This window comes from Aythya fuligula, chromosome 12 (genome assembly GCF_009819795.1).
Source record: "Aythya fuligula isolate bAytFul2 chromosome 12, bAytFul2.pri, whole genome shotgun sequence".
NCBI lineage: Eukaryota > Metazoa > Chordata > Aves > Anseriformes > Anatidae > Aythya > Aythya fuligula.
Genome location: NC_045570.1, coordinates 9,495,972 through 9,509,503, shown reverse-complemented (window position 1 = coordinate 9,509,503; position 13,532 = coordinate 9,495,972). Strand labels below are relative to the sequence as shown.

Below are 13,532 nucleotides of genomic sequence, written 5' to 3'. Positions count from 1 at the left end.
CAGGTCTGTTCTTGGAAACAAATGGTGGGTTTTCCTCAGTTAATGAGAAACTGGTTTGAGAGCACTGAGAGCACACTGAGATCCTAGATGACTTCCATTTCCTTTGTTGGTGACAATAGTTGTTACTGGTTTTGCTTTTTTTTAATTGGCCTTAAAGGTGATGACAGGAACTGTAGTGTGCTCCATGTTGAAGGAGGCAGCCATCTCCTGAGTAGGATGTACTCTGCAGAAAGTTTTAGAAATGTGTATTCTACACATTATCTGTTTATGCTGTTAAGGTGACTGTAGCCAAAATTAATGGCCCTTTGCCTCAATATTACTGAAAATCACCTTTGCTGCTATCTGCTGGTTGTCGAATTTGCTCAAGTAAACAAAGCTTGTTTGAATGCTTTCCCCAATGCAGTGCTGTTACTGATGCTGCAGAACAACTTTTGTGTTGTAATAGGAATTGTACAGCATGATGGGGATAAGAAATTGGAGCAAGATATAAGCAACATGACTTAAAATACGGGACGTGTGTAGTGGAGGAAGGGTACAGTGGGGGATGTTGAGCAAGGGATTGTGTTTATCTCCCTGAGCTGTGACTGCAGTGCTGTAATTTTGGGCCCCGTGGTTTCGAGTGCTGAGTAAACTGCATTTGCAATGATTTTTCATAGTATGTGTTAAGAAAGAACGACCAAATTGGTCTTAATGTGAGCTTGTGCTGCATTTTGTGGACAATGGTTGTTGATTATGCAGCATGCTCCTACTTGAGCAGAAAATTCCTTATGCTGATTTTTTTTTAACCTGGGTTCACGCCTTCTAGATAAAAGCAGGAGAGCAAAAGAATGAAGTCACCCTGTTGATTGTAGGTCTAGACTTCAGCTCTTCTTAGCAAGAATTTATCTTCTATCTCAAAGTAAATGGAGAACACTCAAGAAAGCACCCTCTGGAGAAAAATGTATGGTGTGGGGGGACATTACGCTCTTCCCCCACCATCCAATATTCTCCTTAGGTGCTTTGGTTTCCCAGAACATTTTATTGTTTCTCTCCAGGGTAGTTTCAAATTTTAGTGTGTCCTCAAACAACGGCATAGTTGATACCAGTAAGGAGCACAAAACTCTAAATTAAGCTGTGCTGCATGTGGGAAGGACAAGGCTTGTTTGTGAATGAGGTTGGCAGATGAAGTACAATGGGAGAGAGGGAGTGGTTATGTGCTGCACGAGAGTGGTATTGAAACATGCTTGCTTATATTTGTTTTAGTGACAAGGTAAAATGAAAATCTTTTTCATGACTTGTACTTTTGGAAGTCTGACCTGCTCATCTATGCTAACTTCAGTCTTATTCTGGGCTTTCAGGTTAGCAAATTGAAACGCCACATTCGTTCTCACACTGGGGAGCGTCCGTTCCAGTGCAGCTTGTGCAGCTATGCCAGCAGGGATACTTACAAACTGAAGAGGCACATGAGAACCCACTCCGGTATTGTTGACGTGGTTTTTTTGGTTTGTTTCAGTGTCAGATTGCTGAGACTGTGTAATGCATGGTGACACTCTTAATTGGAAAAAAAAGAAATACTTTCTGTAGCTGAAGAGTATGTGCCATAGTTTATAAGCACTTCAAATAAAATTCATAAAACGTTAGTAATTACTACACTGAGAAGTGAGCTTGGAGGATCTGGTTTCAATGTAAGGTGTTAAAATACGTCCCCTTCTAGTAGGAAAAGAAGACATTTCTTCTATTATTAGTGTTTCAGTTAAAGGTTAGAGCCATTTTCAGTTTCATAACTGTGTAGTTATAAATGCATCTCATGTCTGTAGTTCATAAAGACCCTGATTTTTTTCTTTGATAGAAATAGCATTTTTTAGCACAGAATGTTACTGGAATGCCAGGTTGGTGATACCCTTAAACCTGAAGGGGGAAGAACTGCCCTTGCATGTACATAAGTATTCAGAAACCTTATCCTCCCCCCCCCCCCCCCCCAAAAAAAAAAAAAAAAAGATAATCTGATGCTACTTGTTTTTTTTGTGGCAGTCAGCAGGTAGTCTTCCAGGTGTTTCCTCAGGGTATGAATTTAACTGATTTGCTTAAAGAGTGGACTTGATTTTCTTTGCAGAAAGATGCATAAAAGAACTAAAACTTCCAAAGAGACATTGAGATCTTTCTATAGTTACTATTTCTATCTTCTAGCTGTCTGTTGCGAGTTTGAGAGGTTTGGGGCTTCTTGGTTAGATTTTTTTAATAAAAGTACTTGTGCTATTTTTTTCTTTCTGCTACTGAAGGAGAGAAGCCATATGAATGTTACATCTGCCATGCTCGCTTCACTCAAAGTGGTACCATGAAGATGCACATTTTGCAGAAGCACACAGAGAACGTGGCCAAATTTCACTGTCCTCACTGTGATACTGTTATAGCGAGAAAGAGTGACTTGGGTATGTATCTCTGAGAAGCGGTCATTTGGTGAAAATAACTACAAAAGACTTTCCCAAAACTAGAGTTCAAGTAAGCCAACTGCTGTCTGCTTTTTAACCTAATAGTTCTGATAACTCCAAAATGAAGCAAAGGCTTAAATGTGTGGCTTGTAATACACACTTAGCTTACCATAACTGCTGCAGACTGAGAACGTTCTGTTTCTTTTCATTACTTGAAAGCGTAGGATGCTTTCCAAGTGTACAAGGCAAGTTACTATTTTCAGGACTATAGATGTAAGGCATTTATTGAATTTGGACTAATATTACAACTACGTGTGGATTAGGTTTGAGAAACCAAAAAGTCAATTGGCTTGACCTCCTCCATGTCGGAGGCCATTACATTTCATCCATATACATCTGACTGAGCTAAAAGGCTTGAATTTGAATAAATACTTTCATTTTCCAGGAAGTGGAGCTGTGTGCCACAGACAGAATAGGAGACAGAGTTGCCACAAAAGCCCTGAGTCCTTGCAGTAGCAGTGTTGATCTAGTGAGCAGTGATTCCAGCAGGCAAGCTCTCTGATGCACAAGAACGTGAAAAATAATATCATGCCCAGAGCAGCTGAGAAAGAAGAAGCCACGATTTGGCAGAACTTTCAGTCTGTAAGCAAAATAAGCAAAATATCAACCATGTAATGGAAAGGCAGGCTCCCTTCCAATAAAGAAGAATTTGAAGTGCTACAATGAGAGGCAGTTTGAGTGGATGGCAGCCAAATGATGTCAGGTGTCTCCCAGAGCAAACGAGAACTGGTTTACAACAGAGAAAAACTGATGTTAACTATGAAGAATCTTTCTCCTAATAATGGTTTAGTCTACAACAGGTTACCTTGTGCAGCTGTGGTATGCTCTTAGTTTGAGTATCTTAAAGGAGTAGCTAAAACCTCTCTTGAGGATTATCTGCTGGTATCCTCATTGCCTTCTATCCCTGTCACTTTGGCTTCCAGTCTTGCAGAAAATCCTGTTTCCCAACCTATTACCTGGCTTCTGGCTGTATTCAGGCAATTCAGAGTAGTCTTAAGTCTCCTGTGGACTGTTATGTTTTACTTAGGTAATCTTCATGTGTTACATAAATTTCACTAGCAAAAACTCACATTGCACCGTCCTCCAAGGGAATCCTTGTGGACAGATACTGTCAGCATCAGACCTGGCTGCTGATGTCCCTGTTGTCTGTTGTGTTTTGAGATTAGTGTAGATGGTTTGAAAAATCATCTAAGATGCCTGCAGAGCTTTTTGTGTATAATAACTTAAGTTAAAAAAAACAAACCGTACATGGCATAACATCAAATAGAATTGCACTGTGTGAACATTGATGACTACTAATGGTAAATCAGAATTTAACTGTGGGAAAACTTGGAGATTTTCTGCAAGACCTTTCTGTCTAGAAATTGTTCTAGTTGCTTTTACTTACATATCTTTCTTTTTTGGTAGAATCCTAAATTAACTGTTCAGTCGCCTGACTTAATTCAGGAATATGTGGAGGGAATATTGCTAAGGGACCACAAACTTGTCTCTTTCGTGTTTGGAAAGCCATCGTGGTTAAAGCCTCTGTTTCTTTGCTCCTAGGTGTTCATTTGCGAAAGCAGCATTCCTACATTGAACAGGGCAAGAAGTGTCGCTATTGTGATGCTGTGTTTCATGAACGCTATGCCCTCATACAGCATCAAAAGTCTCACAAGAACGAGAAGCGCTTCAAGTGTGACCAGTGTGATTACGCATGCAGACAGGTAAGCTGGTGGGACTGGCACCCCTTCTGAGCACTGGAGCAGGAGATGACAACAGGAGGTAGAAATCTTAGCTGTTAAGTTTGACTGCCAAGATCAAATAAGCTCTCCCCTTCTTTTTGAAGGGTGTGAAGGAAAAGTTTGGTGGCCTGTGCTGCTTGGTGTAGTGCTCCCCCACTGTAGAGAAGTTCCTTCTAAGGCAGATAAGTCACAACCTTGGTGTACCTGTTGATGAAGAAATAAGTGTAAGGATGGCAGTAGCTAGGACCAAATATACCATTCGTTGAGATGTTCTCACGTTCCTGCAGAACCATCTTTTTCTGACGCTGCTCTTAAACTAAAATTTGGCTTCTTTCTGGCTGAAAAATCATCTTATCTGTTTTTGTATGAGTTATTTAAGTTACTCTTGCTGTCTTGATTGTTCCTGTCAGGAGCGGCACATGGTCATGCATAAACGGACCCATACTGGAGAAAAGCCTTACGCCTGTAGCCATTGTGATAAAACCTTCCGTCAGAAACAGCTCCTTGATATGCACTTCAAACGATACCATGATCCCAACTTTGTCCCTGCTGCCTTTGTCTGTTCCAAGTGTGGTAAAACATTCACTCGCAGGGTAAGGGAACATACTGGTTTGAATTACAGATTTTTTTGGTGAGGCTCGGTGGGGGGAGAAGAGGGGAACAATGACATATTTACCCACAGGGAAGGGTCACTGAGATACAGGCCACGACACTACCCTTTTAAACAGAACAATTCTTAGACGAGACCTGATATAACTCAGAATTAGTACTGTTGTGTACTAGCACTGACATTGTGAACAAAGTGAAAATTCAACTTTACAAATAAGTCATCTTTGTGGGCCTCCTCTGGACCTGCTCTAAGAGACCCATCTTCTTCTCGTGCCGGGGCCCTAGACTGGACACAGGACTCCAAGTGGGGCCTCACAAGGGCAGAGCAAAGGGGCACAGTCACCTCCCTTGACCTGCTGGATGCTCCTGTGGTGATGCAGCCCAGGATGCAGTTGGCACACTGCTGGCTCATGTCGAGCTTTTCATCCACCAGAACATCCGAGTCCTTCTCTGCAGGGCTGCTCTCAATGAGTTCTCTCGCTCTGTCCTCATGTCTCATTGCTGTGAACCAGGTGCAGCACCTTGTGCTTAGACTTGTTGAACCTCATTAGGTTCACATGGGCCCAATTTTCCAGCTTGCCCGGGTTTCTTAGTTAATCAGAAGTTGTCAGAAATATGTTTGTAAATACAGGACCAGAACATTTGATCCTATTTTAATGTATGTTGTGTTTTTTTGTTCTTTTCCCTCTTTTCCATGGAGTAGAACACGATGGCCAGACATGCTGATAATTGTTCTGGCCTAGATGGTGGGGAAGGAGAGAATGGGGGAGAAACAAAGAAGGGCAAACGTGGCCGAAAGAGGAAGATGCGCTCTAAGAAAGAAGATTCCTCTGACAGTGGTAAGAAACAACTCAGTACACTGAGAGTTAGAGACCTGTGATTCACTCTTTGTTAGCTGTTAATTTGTCTGCTTTGCAGGTTTGTTTTTGTACTTAAAAGGCTTTTATCTAGTTGGTAACCAAAGAATAATAGTATATGGCCAGGTACAGAAATGACTGCCTGTAACGGATAGTATGGATTCTGCCATCCTTGCTCTTCCTAAGACGGTGCAGTTGAAAAAACTCAGTTCCTGCCCTTCCTGCTTTTCTGTGTGTTAAATTCTCTGGTAGTGTTTTTAGTGTCCCAGAAGAAACTCAGTGTTTCTCTGTTACGAAATGCCACGTGCTCCCACCTTACTGCTACAGGATAGCATGCGGCATGTCCAAACAACCCCAGCGTTGGATTAACTTGGCTCCTTCTGTGGGAAAGGGAAGGGAGCATACAAGAGAGCGGTGGAGAGAGTGCTGGCAATTTATGGACTCCTGGAAAAAGCCTGCTGAGCCAGTTAAAGGGTCAGGAAGCTGGTGGTGTCTTCCACTTGACAGGTGTCATTGCAGACACACTGGTATTGAGAAGATGGTCGCTGAGGGGCTCTTGGATGTGCTGGCCAGCATGCCAGAAGATGGGTTGGGTGTAATTCGTAATAGGGTGGCTACTGTTTGTAAGCTTCTCCAGAACAGGAGCTGTTGCAGCAGACAAACTGCCTTCACTGTGGTATTCTTTGTGAAGGAAAAGCTCCTAGCCTTTCCCCCTGATGGAGGGAGAACAGTCATGTCTTCAGCAAGAAAATCCAGATGGAGACTAAAGACCAGCCAGCTCAAAGATGATTCTGCAAAGGCAGTGTTGCTAATTAGTCTTTCATCTGAAGTGCTTTCTGCAATTAACAAGGGGTGTAGGTTGGGGCAACAGGGATACGTTCTGGTGAATGTGCATCTGAAAATCTTACGTGGCAAACAGGTTTTACAGGAATTAAGATGGGTATGGTCAAACTGCTGGTTGTGCAAACCTTGACAGCAGAAACTCAAATTTCTGAAACTTGTATTTGTACAGATTCTTGAAAAAATGTTAGTTGGATAAAGCACATGTAACTAATTGTTCATTTAAAACATGGAAACATCTTGGAGCCAGAAAGAGCAAAATCTTGATGGAAACCAAATCAAAACATGTTACAAATTAGATACTCCAGAATCACGTCTGATTTGTAGGCCTCCAGTAAATGTAGAATCATAGAATCACTTAGGTTGAAAACCCTAATTTTATTTAGTTTGTATTGCCTGGGTTTCAAAACTGTTTTGGGAGAAGGTGGTCAAGAATCATGCTTGTTAGATGAACTGGTGAGTGTTGTATGACTGTGGCTGAGACAACTCCTCCATCCTCACATGAGTTGCCAAGTCTCGACTAACTTCTTCAGGAGTCATCTGATAGAAAAATAATTCACCAGTGTGAGCTGAGTAGCAGCATGGACGAGGTTCCAACTACATTCTCTGCTGAGAATTGCAGAGTGCAGTGTTGTTCTTATCTCTTGATCTGCAGTTTCATGAGTTTCTGCAACTTCTACATTTCTAAGAACGGTGAGCAAAGCTATGTTGAAGCAGACCCTTGTGATGAAGCACTTCAGACAGCGGGGCTGATGGCTCTCCTGGGAGTGGCTTGGACGAGGTGTTTGTTCCTGAGAGTCCTTGGTTTGGGCTCCTGCCTGCTCTTGTGCAGGTGGCGCTGCAGTGGGCTGATGGCCCCTCTGATGGGCCTGGGAGTAGCCCAGCAGTGTCGTGTTTGGGTTCCAAATCTGGCCAACATCTCTCTGACCTCCTTCATGGGCTTTTATTGCATAGTCTAACATAGTCATGTTTCATTTTGCCTTTCTAAATGGCCATTTACACCTCTAGTGTGAAGGTAACTGGCAGTCTGTGCCACCAGCGTCTCAACAAAGGCCTTGTTTGCCTTCTTCCCCTGACTTGACTCCTTTTGGATGAGGATTTGGTGGTTTTCTGTAGGTAGATGTTTCGTTCTTGTTTAAACTGGAGATTTAACTGGTACAATACTTCTTTTAGAGGAAAATGCTGAACCAGATTTGGATGATAATGAAGATGAGGAGGAGACAGCAGTAGAAATTGAGGCTGAACCAGAAGTCGAGCAAGAGGCTCCTGCACCACCTCCCAGTAAGAAAAGAAGAGGAAGACCACCAGGCAAAGCTGCCACTCAAACAAAACAATCCCAGCGTAAGTCACTGCTTGAAGCTCGTGTTACTCTGCTTGAACTGCTTTGTTCCTTGGATTTGGTAATTCTTACAAGAGAACTGATCCCCTCAAGTGAGCTAATTTAAAATAAATAAATAAATAACTGTACTTGCCTCTACTTTGCAAAGACCACACTGTTGGTTTGAAAAGAGTTACGAGTGTTTCCTGGTCATGAGGATGCATAATTGCTTCAGCCTATGCAAAAAGGAGAGGACTTTTTTTTTTTTTTTTTTTTTTTTTAGTATTATTTAAACTCACAGATGAGCAAACTGCTCTTTTTTTTTTTCCCTAGTTGGTGTGTGTATTAATGTACAGTTACTGTTAAAGTGATTGTTAGCATAATCACTGTGTTATTCTGACCTTTGCAGGCTTTTGCAGATATTACCACAAATTAACACACTTCAACCACAAGTGAACACACTGCTGAGCATAACATAAGTGCAGACAGTTTCAACTGTAGAGTTTTCTCCTTAAGAATAAAAATCAATAACTCTGCAAAGTCTGAAATTCAAAAAACAAAAAACAAACAAAAAAGCAAAAACACAAAACAACCAACTAGGAACAAAGCAGGAAAGGCAAATCTGTTCCTGTAGGGGGTGATGGCTCCACAGGGCTTGGCTGTCTGCTCAGTGCTACAGATGTGTCCTTGTGGCCTTCCTAGAATAACAACCTGTGGAAGCATTTTGTGCTGACTCTGTCACTAGGGTCACCAGACTCACCTAAATTTGAAGCTTTTCCCTGCACCATGAATGAAGAGAGGCTGATTGGATACACACCCAGACATTGGTGTAGCCTTGTTTGTGGATTACTCTGCAAAATCCCCTTTGTATAATGTCTTAAAGTTCCAGTGTACCTTATGGTACTTGTGCTGGTAGCAAGTATTTATACAGAGGCAAGGAAACAGAAGGCTGATGATTAGATGAGTGAAGCAGAGTGAATCACTGCACTGATGTGGGAATGCCTTCATTGTGGGCCCCGCCTTCTCTTTCCATGCAAGAGTCTAAATGCCTACTAAAAAAATCATCTGATGAGACCAGCTCTGGAACAACAACAAAAAAAAAAAGGTGTAATTCTTCTCCCTCACCCTTTGCTTTCTGCCCTTCTAGCTGCAGCAATCATTCAGGTTGAAGACCAGAACACTGGTGAAATTGAAAATATTATAGTTGAAGTAAAGAAAGAACCCGATGCAGAAACAGTAGAGGAAGAGGAGGAAGCTCAGCCTGCTGTAGTGGAAGCTCCAAACGGAGACCTCACTCCTGAGATGATTCTCAGCATGATGGACCGGTGATGGAGGAAGACCACGCTGGATGACTGAACTGGCCTGGGCTGTGTTTAAGCGGCTCAAATCTATTTTTCCTTTTACCTTTTTTCTTGGCTTTGGGAAATGCATCATTTTAGACCATTTTACCAAACATACTGGGAAATAAAACTTCAAAATGATGTTAGAATGTGATTTAACTAGAACTTGCTGTTTTATGTTAGCATTACAGGATCATGGAACATTAGGAAATATTTTGGAGTCCTTGAGGGTTTCCTGTGAGGTGCTTGATTAGTTTTGCTCTGAACTGCATCGTAAACACGGTCCTTGGGCCAGCTTTACATGCAACAATTTTTATTATACAAAAGTGGAAGCCTTGACTAGAGTATGTGGTAAACCACTCCGGACTTGCCCTTCCAGTTCCCAGAGTCCTTGAGCCTCCTTCTCTCAGTAGTGTTTTTAACTGTAAATGCAGACTTGGGAGGGTTCTAGACTTTTAAAATGTTTTTTGCTTTTCCCCACTGACTAGCTCCGGTTCTCCAAGTCGGCTGCACACGGTAGTTTTGGCATGCTCCAACTGGTTTCTGTCCTTAATATGCTTTGCTTTCTGCAAAGCATTTCTGTAATGGTCAAGCTTGTAAATAACTTTTTTTTACATTTAAATCTTTTTCCATTAATTAAGAGGTATGCAAAAATGCAGTTTAAATAAACCCCAGTATTTTAATTCCTTTTGAACTAAGTGACAAGAAGATCGATAGAGTGTAAATGTTGGAAAAACTGTTGATAACCAATCACGTAGAGATGTACCCAGACTATTGCTTGCAGAACAACAGAAACCCACACATGAAATCTGGTTTTGAAATGCACAAAACTGGCATTTGAAACATGTATAATTAACCTTCTTTTTGAGTTATAACTTCACGACTACATTTTCTTTGCTCTATCTTGTAGTTGTATTTTGTGTTTATGAATCCTATGTTAAGGCAGAAGTGGTGATTTATAAGTGGGTCACTGCAGCCCTCAAAACCTGGGCCAGGAAATTTTAATAGGTCAGTAATTACACAATTTTGGATCTCTAATAAAGACAAAAAGGAATAATGTGAAATACAAATGATGCCTGTATATGAAACTGTCACATGTTAAAATATGTAAGCTTTTTATAGAGCCTCAGTCTTGCTGATTTCAAACAAATTTTTCTTCTATGTATCGCTTTTAAGAGAGCTATCAGTTTAGCTATCAGACTCTAGGTTGATGCATTTTTGTACTTAGCTGTACTGTGTGATATTTTTCATTATTTTAGGAAGCCAACATGGGAAAAAAAATACTGTTATAAAATATGTAATGGGGTTTGAAAGCTGGGAAGGAGAATATACTGCTGTACAGCTAATAAATAATAATGGATTAACATGCGTGCTCACCGGCTGCTTTCTTTGGGCATAACAACTGCATGAGCTGGCAGTGATCTCCGGACTGTAAAGCCCCTCCTGGAAGGATGCTGCAGGCCTGCCTGCGCAAACGGAGCAGCTGCTTACAGTGCACTGGGCTCTTCTCGTCGTGGGTGTTCCTCTACAGCGTGCTGAATGTGGGGTGGCAAGCTGTGAAATGAAATCGTGGCGTGCTGCTGTCAGTCACAGGTGAGTGTGCAGATAACCAGGCATCATTACTGCGGCGTAGGCAGTGCACGGAGCTACCTTACAGCAGCTCCTTTGTGTCCCAGGTGTCCAAGCTGCTCTGCTGGGGCTGTGTTTAGGCAATTTAGGTAAATTTAGGTATTTGCAGGGCAGAGGTAAGGTAAAATGTGCTGGACTGGCTGCTCACTGACACTTGTATCATTTACAGCTCTAAGCAAGAAGTAATGTCAGGAGTATTGAAAGAGGTGTGTGGTAACTACCTGTCACTGATCCTGAGGCGAGGTCCTTCTTAAACTTGCAGAGCAAAGCTGCCTTGGGGTTGATGCCTGGGATCCTGAGGAGGACGGGAGCTTATTTCAGCAGGTGGGAGATGTAAACATCAGGGCTGCCTTGTGAGGCTGCCCAGGTCTGGCAGACGAAGTGGACAAACCCCAACGCGTTTCCTCAGCTGGGTAAGGAGCTTGTGTGCTCACGAACCCGAAGAGATACTTCAGGCAGAGGCAGTGCTCCAAAGGAAATGCAATTTTGTGTAAGCCTAGAGCTGGGGCCGCCTTTGGTGAGCCAGAAAGCTGAAGGTGTCAGCAGCCGTAGTCCTGCAGCGTGTGCTGGTGTGACGGAGCAGGGATGTGCAGCCATCGGGGGCTGTTGCCATCCCTCTGCCCTGTTCTGCTTGTGCTGTAGCAGCGGTGTGTATCGATGCCACGTCCCTGGGGTTGCAGTGACTGCTGTCAGTCTGCCTTCCGTGAGCCCGACGGGTAAGCCATGAGCTCTTAGGCACTGGGACAGGCTTCTGCTGCCAAGTGGAGCGTGGAAGATGTTTGGTGATGGCTTAAACTAGTGACCTGCAATAGTGCCCTGAGGAGCTGTGCACGCTCTAGCAGAGGCCATCCTTGGTCTGCACGCAGTTTGTGCCTTGCACCCAGCCCTGAGTGACCCCAAATCCCAAGAAATCCCAAGGCTCATGCTGCCAGCTCTTCCCCCAGCTCCAGCAATAGCTGTGTGCGTGGCTGGGCTGAACGGAAAGGAGCCTGAGAGGTGTGTTTGGACAAAGACTGCAGGAACTGCTCCCGACTCCTCTGCTGTGCTGACTGTGCTGTGTTTCTTGGCAGCTCCTGCCCCGCCAGGCGCAGCCTGCTGCAGCAGCACGCGTGGGAAGCTGCGGCTGATCTCCAAGGGACCGCTGGCAACTCCTGCTCTGCTTTTTCTGAGGAAACAATTTCTGAGCAGCAGTAGTTAACAAAATAGGTAAGAGCAGTGTTCATGCACATAGACTGGGCCTGTTAATTTATCAAAGACTGCTTTGGGTATTTTTTTTCAGAGGCCCAAGCAAGGGCTTCATGGGGATGGGAGCAATCACCTGTGACTCTCCTCCTTTTTCTTCACCCTTGACTCCTACCTCGCAGTCTGTTCAGCTGACCTGGTTTCCACATGCATGCTCAGTAACCAGCGCTGTCACACAGCCTGGTTTTCCTCATTTAGTTTGAGCTGGGTCTCCTGCCTCGGGCAGACACCTCTGAGAGCAAACCCTTCTCGGTGCTATTTCCAGGTGGACAAGAGCCAAAGAGCTGACTGGGAACATTCACCTTGTCGTGGGCACATCCAGCCTGCCTGACATCCTCCAAGGAGGCTGTGTGGGCAAGAAGTGAGTAGTGAATGTCCAACTGGACTTTGGTAGAGCCTTTAACGTGGTCTCCTACAGCCTCCTCATAGCCAAACTGGAGTCACTCTGGAGTCAGTTTCCAGAGGCTGGAAAATTGGCTGGGCCACCAGTTTTGTCATGGTCAGCAATATGAAAGCTGATGTTGGTGGTTCACGGTCCTCAGGGATCAACCCTGCAACCAGCACTGTTTAACATCTTATTAATTAATATCTTGTTAATGATCTGGCTGATGCAACAGGTAGGGTCTCAGCAGGTGTGTGCCTGATGCCAAATGGAAGGGAGCAGTCAATCTGCTCAAGGTGGGACCAGAGGGACCTCAGCAAGCCTTGGGCTGCAGGGAACCTCACGGAGCTGAGCAAAGGGATGGGGGTGGGCGCACCATCCTCCCTCAGGACCTTCTTCTGAGTCCCTGGTAGCATCTGCTGAACCAATGCTGAGAAATGTTGTGTCTAGTGAAGTCCCACAGCACTGCACAGGACAGTTTTCTGCTCCATCCTGGACTGCTTCCAACCTTCTTGCCCAATCTGGAGCCTTCCTTGGGAGAGCAGAGTGGGGTTGGTGTGTGCCCAGTGTGTTAGTTCCTGCTTCTCATCCTGGCTTTGGGGCAGTGGTTGGGGCTGGCCAGGGGGCACCCGGGTGTGAAATTTGGGACATTGAGCTCTGGAGAAGCACCGCGCCATGGGCACCAGCACCCATCTGCACCACCAACCCTTGGGTGCCCAACGCAAGGTGAAGGAGCCGGGCTGGCCTCCCCGTGCAGGAAGCCTCTCTTTCTACACTCACCACCCATCTCCAGCCACCGGGGCAGAAACGTGTCCCCAAAAACCACCCTGGGGCCGCTGGCTGCAGGACAAGAAGAGACCGAGGAGCCTCCAACTCGAGGATGCTGCTCCTGGCCTCCACGGAAAGCTCGAGGGTGCTCCCCGGCGCGGGGTCTCGCAGGCTTTGCGTGGGCCGTGTCGCTCTCATCTCGCATCTCTTGCTCGCTGGGTAAATCTTGCCTGACGGGGCAGGAAGAGGCACCGAGAGCTGGAAGGGGGAGGAGGCGCCGAGGCGGCAGCGCTGCCGGTTGGTAACCTCAGCGCTTCCTCCCGGCACCGTGCCCCTCGCCCCGAGCAGGGGCTGTGCT

The 13,532-nt window shown here is 44.6% G+C and overlaps 1 protein-coding gene across 3 annotated transcripts in view; it reads left to right on the top strand.

The window, feature by feature from the left end:
• Positions 1 to 9,759, top strand: part of CTCF (CCCTC-binding factor) — a 34,236-nt gene extending 24,477 nt beyond the window's left edge. For all 3 annotated transcript variants that reach the window (XM_032195502.1, XM_032195503.1, XM_032195504.1), the window contains 7 exons: positions 1,338 to 1,458; positions 2,259 to 2,408; positions 4,011 to 4,171; positions 4,600 to 4,782; positions 5,502 to 5,637; positions 7,669 to 7,836; positions 8,961 to 9,759. In XM_032195502.1, coding sequence (XP_032051393.1) covers positions 1,338 to 1,458; positions 2,259 to 2,408; positions 4,011 to 4,171; positions 4,600 to 4,782; positions 5,502 to 5,637; positions 7,669 to 7,836; positions 8,961 to 9,142 — 1,101 coding nt within the window. In that variant the 3' untranslated portion in view covers positions 9,143 to 9,759. The remainder of the gene's footprint in view (positions 1 to 1,337; positions 1,459 to 2,258; positions 2,409 to 4,010; positions 4,172 to 4,599; positions 4,783 to 5,501; positions 5,638 to 7,668; positions 7,837 to 8,960) is intronic.
• Positions 9,760 to 13,532: the final 3,773 nt, after the last annotated feature.